At 36.4% G+C, this 18,444-nt stretch overlaps 3 protein-coding genes across 5 annotated transcripts; 1 reads left to right on the top strand and 2 right to left on the bottom strand.

Annotated features, from left to right (window-relative positions):
• The first annotated feature begins 4,919 nt into the window (after positions 1-4,919).
• On the top strand, positions 4,920-7,889 carry LOC147291187 (BTB/POZ domain-containing protein At5g17580-like). The gene is made up of 4 exons (XM_086238360.1): positions 4,920-5,048; positions 5,819-5,972; positions 6,073-6,142; positions 6,294-7,889. Exons 2-4 carry the CDS (start codon positions 5,938-5,940, stop codon positions 7,887-7,889), a joined length of 1,701 nt encoding a protein of 566 aa, XP_086094486.1. The 5' UTR covers positions 4,920-5,048; positions 5,819-5,937.
• Positions 7,890-8,958: 1,069 nt separating this feature from the next.
• On the bottom strand, positions 8,959-9,456 carry LOC147291186 (Putative membrane lipoprotein). Its single transcript, XM_086235889.1, has one exon. It carries the CDS (start codon positions 9,454-9,456, stop codon positions 8,959-8,961), a length of 498 nt encoding a protein of 165 aa, XP_086092015.1.
• Positions 9,457-12,798: 3,342 nt separating this feature from the next.
• Positions 12,799-18,185, bottom strand: OXP1 (oxoprolinase 1). 3 transcript variants are annotated; one of them, XM_086238136.1, is made up of 2 exons: positions 18,013-18,185; positions 12,799-17,003 (listed from the first exon to the last, which is right to left on the bottom strand). In XM_086238136.1, the coding sequence occupies exon 2, from the start codon at positions 16,952-16,954 to the stop codon at positions 13,154-13,156; it is 3,801 nt and encodes a 1,266-aa protein (XP_086094262.1). In that variant the 5' UTR covers positions 16,955-17,003; positions 18,013-18,185; the 3' UTR covers positions 12,799-13,153. The 3 variants fall into 3 exon arrangements, with proteins under 3 accessions (XP_086094262.1, XP_086094263.1, XP_086094264.1); XM_086238137.1 differs by having other exon boundaries at positions 12,799-16,998; XM_086238138.1 differs by lacking the exon at positions 18,013-18,185 and adding an exon at positions 17,565-17,664.
• Positions 18,186-18,444: the final 259 nt, after the last annotated feature.

Genomic DNA, 18,444 nt, shown 5'->3' with positions numbered 1-18,444 from the left:
TGACCCACCATCAAATACTTTTCTCACATCAAAAACCCATTTTTTTTTAAATTAATTATAATTATATACCTCAATTATATATCACTTTTTAACTTGGTACCTCAAATTCAAAAAGTTACATTAAGGTACCTCAACTACGAAACCATGTCAGTTAAGTACCTCCGTTAATTATCGATTTACCACTCAAAACTCTAACTCATTCTCATATTACCACTTGAAAATTTTTTTGTCCTAATTTATCACCTATAACTTACATTCGTATCCTATTTTATCTTGTTCCGTCAACAATTCCATTTTATCAGTGGCTTTCAAAATAATCATTTCCAGCTTGATTGCCAAGTATATATTGCTTTACACTGAGACATATGAGCTAGTCAATGGAATTAATATTTTGTCTGGCTTTATAAATTAGGTGTAGAGTACTAGTTATAGAGCTAGACAAAATACTAATTCCATTGACTAGCTCATATGTCTTAGTGTAAAGCAATATATACTTGGCAATCAAGCTGTAAATGATTATTTGGAAAGCCACTGATTGAAGCTGAAAAGAGAAATTAACAAGTAACAAGTTATTTGCAAAAGAAATAGTAGATGAAGAGATGAAAGAAGAATCTACATGTCACATTCCAAATTTTGGATGCACCTTTTTCTTCTTCAATTGGCAGTTATAATCATGCATGCTACTGATGCACCTAAACTTCCTCTTCATTTCTTTCCATAAGCTAATTTCTCCTTCCTCACCTTAAGGCTGCAACCATTCTCAATCTCCTTTCTCATCATACAGCACTCACTCTCAAGTTCTGTCACGTTTTTGCTCATTTTCTCCATCTCTGACCTCATTTCTCCATCTCTGACCTCCATTGACTAGCACATATGTCTCACCACAATGATGCATCTTTGCTTTGTCTCATTGCCATCTTTTGGTGATTCCTTTGGCTGTAGTAGTTTACAGGTAGATAAGGTTCTTGTTGATGTTCTTGGTCTTTCTAAGCAACTGTAGAGAGATTGTAAGCCAAGGGCCTCTTGCTGCAGTGTGCATCTAGCTTGTTTTCTTCTTCATGATTGAATTTTGAATTTTCATTTTGTACCAACCATATCGAATAACACCATATATGACCGGATTAGATTATTGTTTCTCTATTCGCGAACAATCAGCCAGCCGGTTACACTGCCAAACAAGGCTACAGAGCTGCCTATCAGAGTTTTCAAAAGCCACTATGTTGCATCTTTAATGAAGTGAAATGGTTCTGACTATACATACTGCATGTGATTTCAAAGTGTAATATATATGCTAATATCTGTTCTGTAATTCAGGGGTGACTGGTGTCACAGTACTACCGTTAAGATGAAGTAAAATTATCATTCAAATGGTTTGTTAGTGTTCACAGTTTGTATAAGGGGGAGAGTAAGAATGAACTAAAAAAAAAAAAGGGTTTTGGGGGGTTTGGCTTAGGGATCATATAGCAAAGCTTAAAATTCATACTGTAAAGAAAAATCTACTAATTAGCAAAAAATAATTCAGCAAATTGGTAAACATAGTTCCCCACACGTGCATGGACGACTAACGCAATATTTCTTTAATTCAACTCAAAGAGGATAGCTAGTGAGTACCATGCATGTGAATCTTGTGCAATTAAACCTTGCATTTAAGCATATTTAATCATGCAGACAACGTGTTTGAGTAAACATATGATCAGCTCAACATCATTACTCAGTGTTATGCAATGGTATTTAAAAATTTCACATTCAAGGATAACCCAAATGAAAGTAAAACTTAGAAAACTTGCATAATTACTCAGTGTTATGCAATTGCTACAATTAAGACATTCATAGGTGCCCACAAATACGTTTACTCGATAATAGAAAAAGCACCTTGGTCTTTACCATGGATAGTCAAAATTCTATGTAGATTGATTCATAAATGAAATCTTATGTGCATATATAATTAGCTATAGAAGAAGGAGAAGAGGGAGAGAGAGAGAGACTTACTGGGAAAGAGTGAGAGAGTGAGTAACAAAGTTGGAGCTTCTTGTGGTGTTTTCTGTTTGCTACTTCAGTCATCGACTAGTTGAAAAATAAGACGTTCAAAACTCAAGATTTTCTCCTTAACATATGTGTTTCTGTTAATATTTGAGTATCAGATTTAAATTAGTTTGAGAACTTTTAATATGTGGGAGGACCCATTTTGAGTTCAAATAGACACCTGCATACATGATACACCTCAATTTTGGACTCAAGTAATTACCATTTATCAAATGCTTATTCTTTGTCGAAAAAAGAAAAAAGAGAAAAAAAAAAGAAATTCTTAGTGCTTGAATTTTATAATGCAGTCATTATCCACAACAAACACCTGAAGATCGAAGACCAAAGAGAAATAGGAATATCCCTGCATTATTCTAGCAGTTCAACCGACCCCTATGGCTTTTCTTATTTTTTTTTATTTAATGATATTGAAGCATTTTTTATTAATTATTGATAATGAAGTTTGTTTGTTTTTTTTTTTTAAATGGTTAAATATAAAAATGGTCCACGAACTTTACACTGATTTTCAATTTGGTCCACTAATTATAAAAAGTGTCAATTTGGTTCACGAATTTTCCAAGTTGTACTAAAGCAGTACAAACGTTAATTTCCATCCGAAAATTAACGAAATTGGTCACATGAAAATGTGATGAACGAACTGAAATGCTCCTAAAAATGTGGTCACTTGCTGTGCACATGACCAGTTTCTGTTAAATTTTTCAATGGAAGTTAACTTTTGTACTGCTTCGGTACAACTTGAAAAGTTCGTGGACCAAATTGATACCTTTTATAGTTAGTGGACCAAATTGAGATGCGTTATAAAGTTCATTGACCATTTTTGTATTTAACCTTTCAAAAAATTTAAGAATATATTGACAATGAAGTTGATAAATATAGTACAAATTTGGATAGATTTTATGTATGGAGACTTAGAGTCCAGTCCATTTTATGAGTCTTTCTTAGACTAAGACTAGTGATTTAGGGTTTTTAATCAAGTCATTTTATTTTTCTTCTGTGATGACTTTATATTAGATTTTAACTTCGAAATTTTGGGCAGATATTTTTAATTTAAAAAAATGTCTAATATTATCCTAAAATTAATGATATTTAAATCTTAATATTATCATAGTATTATCACAATATTATCTTTGTTTTATATTATCTTAATATTATAATATTATATTATCTTAAAACTAATTTTGAGATTTAAATTATATAAATTTAATAAAAATGCATCAGCCCACAAAATATAAAATAATCAAACAAGGAAAAAAATTCTTTATGAATATATTTCAATTGTACCAATTGATCATCGATAATTTGTCGGCGTTTATATTATGGTTTAGCTCTGAAATTTTGGGCGGCCTCCACCAAACCCATTATATACCCTAGGAGGGGATGAGATGAAAATATGATGATTTATCCTCAAAACTCTGGGAAGGAAGGAGCTTGGCTGAGCGATTGACGGTGGTAACCAAGTGTTCAGATCAGGTGCACATGTTTGTTAGTGCGCACCTGATTGAATATGTATATATACATATATATATATATATACAAGCTCCTTCTATTGAGGTATACCTCAACTTATTTATGTTGAGGTATGACTTTGTTGAGGCTCACACGAGTCGTTTTGTGTCGATCCGAACCGTTCAATTTTTACATCTCCATTGATAGATCATCCTTGCAAAAAATTAGCCAAATCGGAAATCATTTGCCTATCTAACTTTGATTAAACAAATGAACGGTTTCATCGAAAATATTTGGTTTGTTCATTTGTTTTATCAAAGTTAGATAGGCAAATGATTTCCAATTTGGCTAATTTTTTGCAAGGATGATCTATCAATGGAGATGTAAAAAATGAACGGTTCGGATCGCCACAAAACGACTCGTGTGGGCCCCAATAGGGTATACCTCAACATAAATAAGTTGAGATATACCTCAATAGAAGGAGTTTGTATATATATATATATATATAAACCTAGGTATTGGTACAATTGAAATGTACCTATATATTTTTTTTTTTTACTTGTTTGATTATTTTCTATTTTGTGGGTTAATGCATTTTTTTGATATTTGTATAATTAAAACGGATATTATCTTTTATTATTTTAAATTATAAAACATAAAAACCAGATAATCTTGAATGTTTTAATTAAAAATGTTCTAACGGATATTATCTTTCATAATTTTTAAAATTAATTTATATTAATTATCTTAATTTCAAGAGATAATATGAGTCATAATTTTTTTTTTAAAGTCAATTTTTTGGACGTTGGCCTAAAAAGTGGATTTAAGTACAAATCTAAATTCCTATATGGTTTTAATCTGAATGACCCTCCAAAATTGGACCTACTTCTAATTAACTATTAAGAGGGAGAAGAATGGGCCAGTCATCCCACATAAAGTTTCTAAAACTAATCAAAATATGGAGAAATTATTAGGTATATCAGATATATATATATATATATCACTAGGATCGTGGTGTATCTTTTCTATTCAAATATTGCCACATGTCTTATTTAAAAAAAATAAATAAATAATAAATAAACTGTTGCAAGGACCAGTACTTCTTGTTCCACTGATCCATCGTCCTTTTATTTTTTGGTCAAATCTATCCATTGTCCTTAATTAATACGTACCTAGCTAATGTACCCATTCATGGTGAGGATAAGTGGTCTTTGTTTTTCTGAAGAAAAGAAAAGTTTATACCTTATAGTGTTTACACACGTGGCAAGATTTGAATGGAAGGGATACGCCACTAGGATATGCCACGTGGTGTAAAATCTGATACTCAAAAATATTAACAGAAACCCATATGTTCAGGAGAAAATCTGAGTTTTGAACGTCCCAATTTTCAACTAGTCGTTGACTGAAGTAGCAAACAGAAACCACCGCAAGAAGCTCCAACTTTGTTACTCACTCTCTCCCTCTCTCTTCTCATTCTTCTATAGCTTGTATGTGCACATAAGCTTTCATTTGTGAAGCAATCTACATAGAAGTTTTTACTATCCATGGTAAAGATCAAGGTGCTTATTCTATTTTATCTAAACTTATTAGTGTGCAGCTATGAATGTCTATATTGTAGCAAATGCATAATACTGAGTAATTATTCAAATGTTATAAGGTTTACTTTCTTTTGGGTTTTTCTTGAATGTGAATATTTTGCATTCCAAACAATACTATATATGATGTTGAGCTCATATGTTTACTCGTACACGTTGTCTGCATAATCAAATATGCCCAAATGCAAGGTTTAATTGCACAAGATTCTCATGGTACTCACTAGCTATCCTCTTTATGTTGAATTAGCTAGAGAAATGTTAGCGTCAGTCGTCCATGCACGTGCGGGGAACTATTTTACCAATTCGCTGAATTATTGTATTTTAATTAGTAGATTTTTCTTTACAGTATGAATTTTAAGCTTGCTATATGATCCCTAACCCAAAACCCTTTTTTTTCTTTTTTCTTTTTATCTCATTCTTACTTTCCCCCTTATGCAAACTGTGAACCACTCACTCACCATCTGAATGATGATTTTACTTATCTTAATGGTAGTACTGTGACACCATTCACCCCTGAATTACAGAACAGATATTAGCATATTACACTTTGAAATCACAGCATGCATAGTCAGAACCATTTCACTTCATTAAAGACTGCTAAATAGTGGCTTTTGAAAACACTGATATGCAGCTCTGTAGCCTTGTTTGACAGTGTAACCGTCTGGCTGATTGGTTCGCAAATTGAGAAATTATAATCTGATCATTTATCGTGTTATTCGGTATGGCTGGTACAGAATGAAAACTCAAAATTCAATCATGAAGAAGAAAACAAGCTAGAGGCACACTACTGCAGCTACAGGTCCTTGGCTTACAATCCCTCTACAGGTGCTACAGTAAGTGGAATCACCAAAAGATGGCAATGAGGCAAAGCAAAGATGCATCATTATGGTGAAATAACCTCCCTCCTTTCTCAATTTATTTCAAATGAATTTTCTTTGAATATTAATTTTTGCTCTCTTTGTTTCACCTTGACATTACTCTATTTTAGGTTGACTAAGTCCAAATCACCACCAGGTTTGCAACCCAATGCACTTGGTGCACCTTTCATTCTAGACAAAGTAAGAAAGTATTCTGAAAATCCTAATTCTACTGGGTTTTCCTTATATTTTATGAACTCTTTTTCTTTAATAGAATGCAGAAGATCATATATATACTATGCTTCTTTTTCTCTGGCAATAGTATTTTATTCTGCAATTATCCATTGTGCAGGAGCATCTGGCTGCAAAATCAGCTAAATTTGCTGCCTTACTCAAAAGGAACTCGCAGGAAGATCTTTCTCAGTTCCTCCGAAATATCCCAGCTGACGCAAACACTCTTGAGCATGTTGCAAGATTCTGTCATGGCTTTGAACTTCAAATTTCAACTGAGAATGCTATACCCCTCATTTGGGTTGCTCACTACTTGGATATGACTGAAAAACACAGCACAAATAATCTATTAAACAAGGCTCTCTCTTTTTTTCAAGAAAGAATCCTCCCCAGCTGGAATGAAACTGTTAAGGCTTTCCGAACCACAGAAAAGTTCCTTCAACAGTCGTTGCAGCTTGGATTAGTTGAGGCCTGTATGGAGTCTATCACTAGACAGGCTCTAGCTTATCCCCGCCTTCTTGGAGAACCAATCAAGAATTTGAGGAAGAATGTTGATGATAGTGAGGAAGATGACAAATGCTATAGGCCAAATGCAAGGAAAAGGCTCTTTGATATTGATTGGCAACAAGAGGATCTGACAACACTGTCCCTCCGGCTCTTTGAGCCTGTCATCCATGAAATGAGTATACATGGAGTTCCATTGGAGTATGTGGCTGCATCCCTTTGTAACTATACAAAGAGATGGGTTTTATCTAGCAGTGGAGAGGCAGTCAAGAGGAACTACCAAAGGGAAATCCTTGAAGCAGTGGAGAGGCTTTTGCCTCATGAGGTAGGACTCCTACCGTGCACGCTATTGTTTGAAATCCTCCGGTCTGCTATTGTTTTGGAAGCTAGCTCTGATTGTAGAAATGGGATTGAGACCAGAATCGGAAAACAACTGGACCAGGCAACAGTCGAAGACCTCCTAATACCATCTAAAGGCTATTCTAAGGCAGTGCAATATGATATTGAATGTGTGAGGAGGATATTGAAAATTTTCTATGGAAATTACGCTTTGTCAGACGTAACTGGGTTGTATGCAGTGGCAGAACTCATTGAAGAATTTTTGGCTGAAGTTTCTAGTGACATAGATCTGAAGAGAGAAACATTTGTTGTATTAGCAGAGATGTCAGTTTCGGCATCCTTGGGACTACAAAGAACCTCAGATGGAATATACAGGGCTGTTGATATCTACTTAGGTAAGCATAGGCACTTGACAGAGTCGGAGCGAGAGGAAGTGTGTCAGGTATTGAATTTCCAAAAGATGTCCCCTGAAGTTTGTGAACATGCAGCCAAAAATCAACAGTTACCATTAAGGGTGGTTGTGCAGGTGTTGTTTGTGTCGCAGTTGCAGCTGCGAGACACCATCATAAAGGAGGTGCAGGGTTCTGATGACAAATCAGCAAAGGAGGAGGTAGAGGAGAATGAAGCAAAGTTGGATGCTGGTGAGGAAGAAATGAGGTCAGAGATGGAGAAAATGAGCAAAAAGGTGATAGAGCTTGAGAGTGAGTGCTGTATGATGAGAAAGGAGATTGAGAATGGTTGCAGCCTTAAGGTAAGGAAGGAGAAAATTAGCTTATGGAAAGAAATGAAGAGGAAGTTTGGGTGCATCAGTAGCATGCATGATTATAACTTCCAATTGAAGAAGAAAAAGTTGCATCCAAAATTTGGAATGTGACATGTAAATTCTTCTTTCATCTCTTCATCTACTATTTCTTTTGAAAATAACTAGTTACTTATTAATTTATCTTTTCAGCTTCAATCAGTGGCTTTCCAAATAATCATTTCCAGCTTGATTGCCAAGTATATATTGCTTTACACTGAGACATATGAGCTAGTCAATGGAATTAGTATTTTGTCTAGCTCTACACCTAATTTATAACTGAACAAAGACTCATGAAACGACCGAGCAAAAGCTCCTATCATTCGTTTAAGCTAGATAAACTTTCAAAACTTAATTAATTAGGTTTTGATTCCTCTGCCATAGTTTTTGGACTTTGACTTCATAGTACACTAGGCTCACTAGCTGTATTTTGTAAGAAAGTTCAAATTGATAAAGAATGGCAATCACTCCTTGAATCATTCAATTTTTTATATGATAAGTGGTTGCTATCTCTTTATGTTTGAACTGCATTATGCAAAGAAGCTTAATTGGAACACACACCTAGGTTGGGAAAGCAAGTCATGAAAATCAAGAAGCTTAATTTGAACTGCACTATGCAAAAAAGTAAAAAACCTATTTTCATGTTCTTGAAAGATAAAAAATTAAAAAAATTAAACTCAATAGGAACACCTAGGTTGAGAAAAGTAAAACCAGTCATGAAATTGGATAATCTAAACTGCATTATGCAGTGAAGCTTAAGAAAACCATTTTACAACAAAGAAATCTCCCCTCATCAATTCCCTTTTAGCACTCACCACACTACATGCATACCGTTGTTGCAAAAGACATTGTCCCCTTTTCTGCAGACACCATTGGCATAGTCACACACCAGACTTCACAACTCACCTCCCCATATACGTAATTTTCCTCGAGCTTTTGTTCCCCTCTTGGCAAGAAAGGTACACGTAGTTGCATGTCCATGCCTTGATTGAAGCCAATTAATCCCCTATTGCATGGTTTTTGCAATGAGCTAGCATTTCAAATTTTCATCCATCACCCCCATTAAAACTAGTCTTCCATGGTGGATATATATAACAGTTTTATACCAGCGCTTAATTGGCAACTTCCATATATATTATCAAAATCAAACCATGAATCTCAATGGCCTTTCACTATCTGCAGAACATTCTGAAACATCTCTTTCGTTGATCCCGCTATGCTGGGGTTCGTCAGTTTTTTTATCTTCATCGGCCATCACAACAACCCCCGCAAACTGCACGTGGCGCTCGCCAGTAGGGGAATGCACAGGGGACTCTGCAATTGATGAGGTTCCAGCCGTTTTTGCAGAAGCAGCTGAACTCATGGCGGGAACGGTACTTGCACGGCTGCTGCCGGCCTTGGCATAACGCCCGATGTCGCTTACAGGGTTGTTGGCGGGTCTGAAGCATCTGTACAAGCATGTCATGATCCAAAAGGCCCAGGGAATGGCCACAAGTGCCATGCCTGCAATGGGGTACCATGGTTTGGATTGCGATTCGGGTAGAAGCATGTAAAGGAAAAGGAAGACTCCCCCAGTGACAATGCAGGCGAAGAAGACTCCGGAGAGGATTGCGACTCTAGCATCTCCTTTTCTTTCCTCCATTGAAGGTAAAGAATGTAGAAGATGGAGGAGCTGTGTAGCTCTATGCTTTTAAGTTTCTGGGGTCGATTTCTATTGTCTGCGTGTATGTTTTTCTCTTTGTTTGATAATTTTGATTTTTTCAGTTAGAGTTGTTGGTGTTGTTGGTGCTGCCGGAATCCAACAAATTGTGGTGGATGGGAATTGTGGGGAATCCACTGGTGGAAGGTTTCAAAACAGAGCGGTGAAAGCGGGGATGGTTTGTTACTGCAAATTTGCAATGCATTGTCAAAATAACAGACTAACAAATTTTTTTTTTATTTATGTAGAGGCTCCTAACTTAAAGAAAAAATAATATAATGATAATGATGATGTACAATGCTATATATCGTTAATTATGAGAGCGCGAAAAATAAAATAATGATAATGATGATGTATAATGCTATATACCATTAATTATGAGAGCGCAACATTCGCGCTCTCATTTAGCATTCGTATCTCATCAAGAAATTTTTTTTTTGTAATAGGTATAAGCTGACTTGTTATACGCATTCAATAACATAATAATAATTATACTTTTATATTTCTTTACATAAAAAAAAAAATGTAATGTAATTTTGAAGAAGTTTCAATTTCTTGTAATGTAATTTTGAAAAATGTAATGTAAGTCGGCCCTATCTTAGTTATAAAAATGTTTTTCTCCATATATGTATACTGCTTTTGCATCCTCTCAACTTGGTTGATCGCGTTCACTTCATCATGCAGTCGATGCAATTGAACCAGTAACTAACATTTCAAAATGTTCAATAGTCCCAAAATTATGATTTGTATGATAGATTTGGGTCATACATGACATGATAATTACAAATAGATGTAGGAACACATGATTTTTTTAAGAAAACGAAAATACTATGCATATACAATGACTCCATCTGATCAATCTGTTTGTTTTTCGTTTATTGACTAAGCAAAAAAAAAAAAAAAACGGGGTAATGGCAGCAAAATTATTGTGTGACCATAATATCACTTCACCATGCTACTGTGGTACTACGATTACACAGAGGGAGAACTCATTTTGGACGGACGCATTGCAGGTTTCGAAAATAGTATCGAATTAACAAATTTTTATGGATCCCACACCCCACCATGTGAAGGGTGGGCACATTACACTCGTCCTATAGCAATTTGATTTGTTTGGAAAGGGAGAATACAAGGGCCAAAATTTGTGTTTTATGTTGGAACAATGTGTATATGGGTAATGGCTAGAGAGGGAAAAATGCTTCAAAAGCACGTAAAAGTTTACTTTTTTCTTAAGACTTTATTTAACCCCACAACAAGTGTGTAATGGGGATATGCAAATAAGTCTCTAGGATATAATGAAGCCTAACAATATGCTAATGTTGGTCTGCGTTTTGCACAACCGAAGACCAACCCAACACTCAAATGAAGGTTTTCAAGAACTCAAGGTTTCTAGTAATTGTTTTTGCAGTATAACAATTACTAGATATTTTTTTCTAGAATTAAACTATAGTAAAAGCTTGTTAGAAATATCAAAGGAGATGAAAGCACAAGATACAATTAAAAGAGGAAATAGAATCTTCGAATGTGATTAATCTGCAGGAAATCATTTCATTATATAGAGATGATGTACTTTTTTCAAGTGGTGGAATACCTTTCCAGATTTTTGGGTTACCACTCTTTATTAAGAGTTGTCAATTGCAGCCAATATTAATTAATGGCCATTAGATACCTTTTGATCAAAAATCACGCACTAAACTCAACAGACATTTTTAAAGCCATATACTTTAAACCTAATAGACACCTTTTGATAGAGACATCCCTCTCAAATTTAACCCAAGTGGTGCAAAGACCACTTTACTAAATCATCTTCCTATCTCATATTTATATTATGAAAATATATCTAACATTTTAGACATTATCAAAATAGCAAATATTATGATACAGAATTTGGAATTTGACAAGGCAGTCCAAGTGGAATCTTTGTTCTGTCGCCTCTTTTCATCTCAAATTTTCATAAATTGTACCATCTAATTAAAAATGTGAAATAAGAGAAGAAATAGGAATTTTTAGATCACCAAAATTAATGTGTCAGGAACGATAGTGTACCACATTGAGATCAGAAACCCAAATTTTAATTTGCTAGGGAAGTGCTGTAGTAATGTTAAATATGGATTACATTACATGCTAAAGTAGTTCAAACTTCAAACACTTAATAATAATCCATAAATAATCAGCTCCCGCAGGATTTAATTTTCAAGCCAGCCAATTTCTCTAACGAAGATCATAAGATCACCTTAACCCATAACAGACTCGTCGTCTTTAGAAGTTACTGCAATGTGATGTCATGTACGTCAGTCAACAACATTTCAGCTTTCTATCACATTTTAAACATAAGAATCACACATTTTACACCTATACTCAAATACTGAAATTTGCACAAGTTATCACAAGGAGACCAGGAAAATAAGTCATTTTCTCCTGAATATGAATATTATGAATGCAATTGGTCAAGTACATCAGAATATTATGAATGCAATTTAAGCAAACCATACGCTTCCAAAACAAATTGTCTTAAAATCCAAAATTATATTCATTGTCTAAAGATTAGCTAACATCTCAAGAAATGTGAAAAATTGCAGATTGCCTAAATATGCCTAGGCAACAGCTCTATAAAACTACATCATGAAAAAAGCATGTGCAGCTACACTGATGCCATTTGTTAATTATAGTTTTTTGATACCCAGAATCTCACAGGCACACCCGGATTGGAAATTGGTCCCCACAGCTGAACCCAGCAATCTTTGGGAGGCAAGAAACTCTAGCAAATAGCTAGATAGGTACCTTTGAGAAATCGAACCCCAGACCACATGGGAGCAAACCATGGGCATGACCACTCAACTAAACCCAAGTTGGTGCCATTTGTTAGTTGTTCTGCTCCTAAGCAATATACTCAATAACTTTTAGGACAAGAAAACTACACAACTTTTCTCACTTCAACTACAAAGGGGTGATAGCAGTCAAAGGATTAGTCTTATTGAAAAAATCAGAAGTTAACTGCTGCAGATCCACCAAGAATGTCCTATTCTGATGGACACACACAGTGATGTACCAACTAAAACATGCCAAACATACCAGAACTGATTAAACGCATACACACACAGAATAACAAATAGATTGTTCCAACCAAACATGGACAACCCTTAATATCTGATTTTAGAAGCTATAGAAAAATTTATAGGTGTGACCTGGACCACAATCAAATAAAACATAACATAAACAAATAAATCATGCTTAGCACACATGTCACACTCAAAATTTTGGAGAAAGGAAGAAGAGGTTTGGTTATTACTCCTTGCATGCAGATTGTAGTATTGTCTTATATCAGAGGAATAATTAAAATCACTAATAAAACTTTGTGATTCCCTAGTGATCCAGATTCCAGAAGGAACACTTTAGAAGCATAAGGAAAAGCTAAGAGAGTCATATTCAGATCAGATACTGATACTTCTTGCATATTTGTTGACACATACAATAGTTGATATATCCATTCAACTTTTTAAAGTGAAATTTATAAACGTGATAGCATATCTGATATCTTAGACTCATCAGAAAATTATTGAGATAACAGATACGCCATGAATGTTTTAAGAAATATCCTATACTCAGCATCAAGCATCAAACATTTTATCACTGTAAAGAATCAAAGAGCAGAGCCCCATCCACCCCCACCAGGAGTTAAAATCTGAAGAGTTTGCCCTGATTGCACCTCAACTGTGTTCTTACCCCCAAGGTAGACCCTTCGTTTATCTTCTGTGATCAAGTAGTTGGCCCCCCGAGCACCATCGTTCCCTCCTTTCAACCCTCTTGGTGCATGAACACGCCTCTCTGAAAGAATGCTCACCACAACCGGACGCTTGAACTCTATCTCCCTCACAAGCCCATCACCCCCTCTATGATATCCAACTCCCCCACTGTTCTTTCTCAGACCAAATTTATGCAAAAGAACTGGATATCTCTGTTCAAAAATTTCTGGATCAGTCATTCGGGTATTGGTCATATGACATTGTACTCCGCTGGTCCCATTCCAGGTTGGACCAGCTCCACTCCCACCTCCAATTGTTTCATAATAACCAAATGTCTCATCCCCAAAAGTGAGATTATTCATACAACCCTGTGAACAAGCACAAGCTTGAAATGCAGTAAGTACAACATCAGTTATTCTCTGAGAAGTGAGAACATTACCACCTACCACAGCAGCCTTATCACTTGGAGAGAGGAATGAGCCTGGTGGAATATGGATTTTCACAGGAGCCAAACAACCTTGATTCAGAGGAATATCAACATCCACCAAGCAGCGAAGACAGTATATAACTGCTGCAGCTGTTACAGCTTCTGGAGCATTCCAATTTCCATATACTTCAGGACTAGTTCCATTAAAATCAAAATTTGCTTCGCCTTTATCAGAATCAATTGTAAGTTTCAGATGAATAATGGATCCATCGTCCATGTAATCCTCTTCTTCAATTGTAACCGAACTCCTCTCTCCAGACCCAGCTGATTGAGACAAAACTCTGGCAGCAACAGACTTGAGCATTTCTCTCACTGCTTCTTCTGCATTCAGCTGTACATAGGTCATGTAAGCCTGAACAGTTTCCAAACCATACTGCTCAATAAGCTCTTTAATAAGGGTAATTCCTCTCTGGTTTGCAGCTACTTGAGCTCGAAGATCTGATAAATTATCTTGAAGCCTGCGAGTTCCTGGTATCTTCTGTGCCAATCCATCAGAATAGGGGAATTGGAGAAGTTTAATGATTCCTTCTTCTTGAAAAATCCCCTTTTCCACAAGCTTAAATGCTTTTATGGCAGCCCCCTCTTCCCATATAGACTTGGAAAAAGGTGGCATGCTTCCAGGAGTAATTCCCCCAATCTCTGCATGATGCCCTCTACTGGCCACAAAAAAGACAAGCTTTCCATTATCAAATACAGGTGTAATAACAGTTATATCAGGAAGATGGCTACCTCCGGCACAAGGATGATTGGTGACCAAAACATCTCCTTCATTCAAATTGTCACCCCAGTAGTTGAGCTGCCATCGAACTGTACTAGACATTGCTCCTAAGTGCACAGGGACATGAGGGGCATTAGCAACTAGTCCCCCATCAGGTCCAAAGAGGGCACAAGAGAAATCTAGCCGTTCCTTGATGTTAGTTGATATAGAAGTTCTCTGTAGGGTCCTTCCCATCTGTTCGGCTATACCCATAAATCTATGATTGAAAATTGAGAGCTGCACAACATTTGCAACTTTTTCTGCTACATTCTGGGTGCTTGAAGTAGACTCAATTTCAATTTTAACATTACCATATTCTGTTATTATAGCTTTACAGTTGGGTTCTACTATCACAGTACTATTCCCATTCATGATTATTGCCGGACCAGGCATGACATGTCCATACCCCAGATTCTCAAGCTTGTATAGAGGCGTTTCTTGCCACCCATTCCCAAAATAAACCTTGTAGTTACCTTCAACTTTAGGAGAAGACGACACATGTTCCAGAGCCAGTGGCTTCAATATATTAGTGACTCCTACCCCACGAACCCTAACATCACATATTACGATATTCCTATTCAGTAATTTGAATCCATACTCCTGCTGAAATAGTTCCACAAAGTCCAGATCATAGTTGCATCTTCTTCCATCTTCAGCAATTCGTTTCTTAACCATGATCGAGGTGTCTGTACCTTCATATCTCAAATTCAGATATGTCTCTGTTGTCATGTTTTCATCCCTAAACCCTTGCTCTTGCAGCTTCTGCTTTACTTGATTCAGTAAAATAGCTTCTCTATGAGAGGCCTCCTGGACAGATTCAAGACTGTAAACTGCAGAGTATGGCTCCTGTGCTTCTTCTACAACATCTGCCAATCCCATCCCATAAGCACTTAAGATTCCACAGAACTTGTGTATGAGTACTTCTTTCATACCCAACGATCTAGCAATTGCACAGGCATGTTGAGGCCCAGCACCTCCAAAGCAAGCAAGTGCATGGTTCCTTGTCTCATGGCCCTTCATCTCAGTTAATTGCCTTATCGGACGGCACATAGTCTCATTGGCAACATTCACAAATCCCAGTGCAATCTCCTCCACTGTCATGTCCTTTGCAGATGGATCCTGGCTCTTTCGGTAGGAATTTATTTTCCTTGCAAGCTTCTCAAATTCTTCTCTTGTTGCCTTGATATCTAAAGGCTGATCTTCATGGGGGCCGAATATTGATGGGAAATAATCAGGAATGACATATCCAAGAATTAAGTTTGCATCTGTAACTGCCAATTCACCGTCTTTTCTGTAACACACTGGACCAGGATGCGCACCCACTGATTCTGGTCCAACCCGGAAAGCTCCAAATTGGAACTTCAACTTTGATCCACCGCCAGCAGCTACCGTATTTATGTCAAGCTGAGGTGCTTGTATTATGGCACCAGCAATCTGGGTTTCCAGAACTTGTTCATAAGTCCCAGCATAACGGCTCACATCTGTAGATGTACCACCCATGTCAAACCCAATGAGAGGTTTCTCAGTTTCAAGCCCAAAAAGTGTCTGTGAGTAACCCACAACCCCACCAGCAGGACCAGACAAAACAGCTTTGTGCCCTGAAAATCGACTTTCTGGTGCAAGTCCTCCGTCAGATTGCATAAACAAAACATTCACCTTCTGCACCCCTTCATCAAATTTAGACATGAACCCTGATAAGTACTCTTTAATTACTGGCGTCAAGTATGCATCAACACTAGCTGTTAGACCCCGAGGAACAGCTCGGACCATAGGTGTCAAAGCTGAAGATAAGGAAACATGTCTAAAGCCCAAACTAGTAGCTAACTTTTGTACAGCTATTTCATGTTGTGGGTAAGTGTACGAATGCATTAACACAACAGCCAAACAGCTAATCCCCTTCTTCAACAAACCTTTGAGTAAAGGCTCTAAAGTTTCTACATCAAGAGGCTTTATAACTTTAACCATCTCACCAGACACTCCTTTAACTAATAATGCAGAAGAAGAATCTTGATTATCATGAACAAGCTCAACTCTCTCATCAACCTCAATAACCTCCTCATAAAGGTTTGATGGTTTTGATACAGTGAGGTCAAATATTTTGGGACGAGCCTGGTTACCAATCTGGAGCAAATCTCGGAAACCCCGAGTCACACAAAGAGCAATGCTTTCCCCTTTTCTCTCCAAAAGTGCATTTGTTGCCACAGTTGTGCCCATCCTTATCCACTCTATCTTATCAGTGGGTATTTTTGAAGCACGAGAAATTTTCTTCCCCGTAAATTCTTCAAGAATCCTTCGAATTCCTTCAACTGGAGCATCATCGTAGTTTAATGGATCAACAGACAGAAGTTTTAAAACTCGACCATCAGGCTGACCTGGGATCTCAGCATAAATATCAGTGAATGTTCCCCCTCTGTCAATGCAAAACCTGAGCTTGTCGGCATCGACACTCCCCATTTCTATGCTCAGAGCTTACAATTGAGATGATCTTGATCGAAAACCTATGCTACAGATGAAAAAAAAAAAAAAAGACATAATCAATTACCTTAATAAATTCCACATGAAATAAACCAAAATGGTTGATCAAAACAGACAGGGCATGCAACACCCATATAATAATGCAGGGTTATAAATCACAATCCTCTGCAACTCCGTAAACTAGACTGCTAATTTTGAATAGTTTTGTGGGTTTAGGGTCTATTCAACCTGAATTAAATACAAGTCACAGTTCATCAAATCCCATTTTAAAGCCCCAAATCCGCCCCACCCAAGTCACAGTTCATCAACCACACATCAAAGTTGAACTCAAACCCAGTAAAAATAAGTAACCGTTTGGAGTATAAACCATAAAAGAAGAAACAATTTTTCAATGAACTAATAAAAAATGAGGGTTGTCATACATCAGGGTGCCATTTTGCAAGTCAGACAACTCAATCTAGATTTCCTTCTACGATTTCGTCTATCACATTTTGATTGGACCCACTACACAACCTTGTGATTTGTGAACACAAATGGGAAACCCTACAAAGAAATCATTATGCTTCCCTTTAGTTTTAACTTAGCTTACCAAATCATTTCATTTGTCATCATTTCCAACCTGCTTCCTAGCTTTCCACCATTTCTACCTACTGTCACTGCTCCAGCTACTATTGTATACGTGGGTTGGAAGTTGGAACCCCACAAAATGTTTTCATAATATATTTACTATTAAGAAATGTCAATTCATATTTGGTGCTTTGTCAGTTCAAGCAGGAATAGCAGTAGCTCAGAGGGACCAAATAGAGTAGGTGATTCAAATTGTTATTGGATTTAAGGATTACCACAAAATAAATCAAATTTCTCAAATACATATTTTCAGAAGGTACAGGTCTACAAATTTTACACAAAACCAGAATCAAAGCAGCACATAATCAATAAACAATCAAAAGCCAATCTCAAACCCGATCAACTACAAAAACCCAGAACTTAAAACCAGAAATCGTTGAGGAATAGCGAACGAAAATTAAGAAACGTACCCGTCTGCTATAGTGGTATTGTTGTTGAGGAAGAAAATGCAAAGCCGGAACTGCAAATCGATCAGTCTACGGGACACTTCCAAGTGAGCTTTGCCAGCGTCACGAAGCGCTTCCGTTGTTACAAAACGATGTCCCAGTTTAAGCTATACACAGACAGGTGTCTGACTGTTTGGCATCAGATAAACTTGCATACAAGAGTGGTATAAAACTCGTGTCTTATATTTATTGAGGTGACCCTAAATTTTGGAAAAACCCTTGTGGTACAAACGTTGTATATTGCATAAATAAGATTTTTTTTAGTAAATGTTAAAAAATCACTTTCATAAATAAGATTGCAAAAAAAATAATGTATTAACATTTTAATTTGTGTTTTTTATTCAGTTTCATGTTGGACGTTCCAACTTTCTTGTAATTGTTAGCCAATGACAAAAT

This window comes from Dryas octopetala, chromosome 3, assembly GCF_963921425.1.
Source record: "Dryas octopetala chromosome 3, drDryOcto1.1, whole genome shotgun sequence".
In the NCBI taxonomy this organism is placed as follows: Eukaryota; Viridiplantae; Streptophyta; class Magnoliopsida; order Rosales; family Rosaceae; genus Dryas; species Dryas octopetala.
The sequence above is the reverse complement of the archived record's forward strand: the minus strand, read 5'-3'. Positions and strand labels throughout refer to the sequence as shown.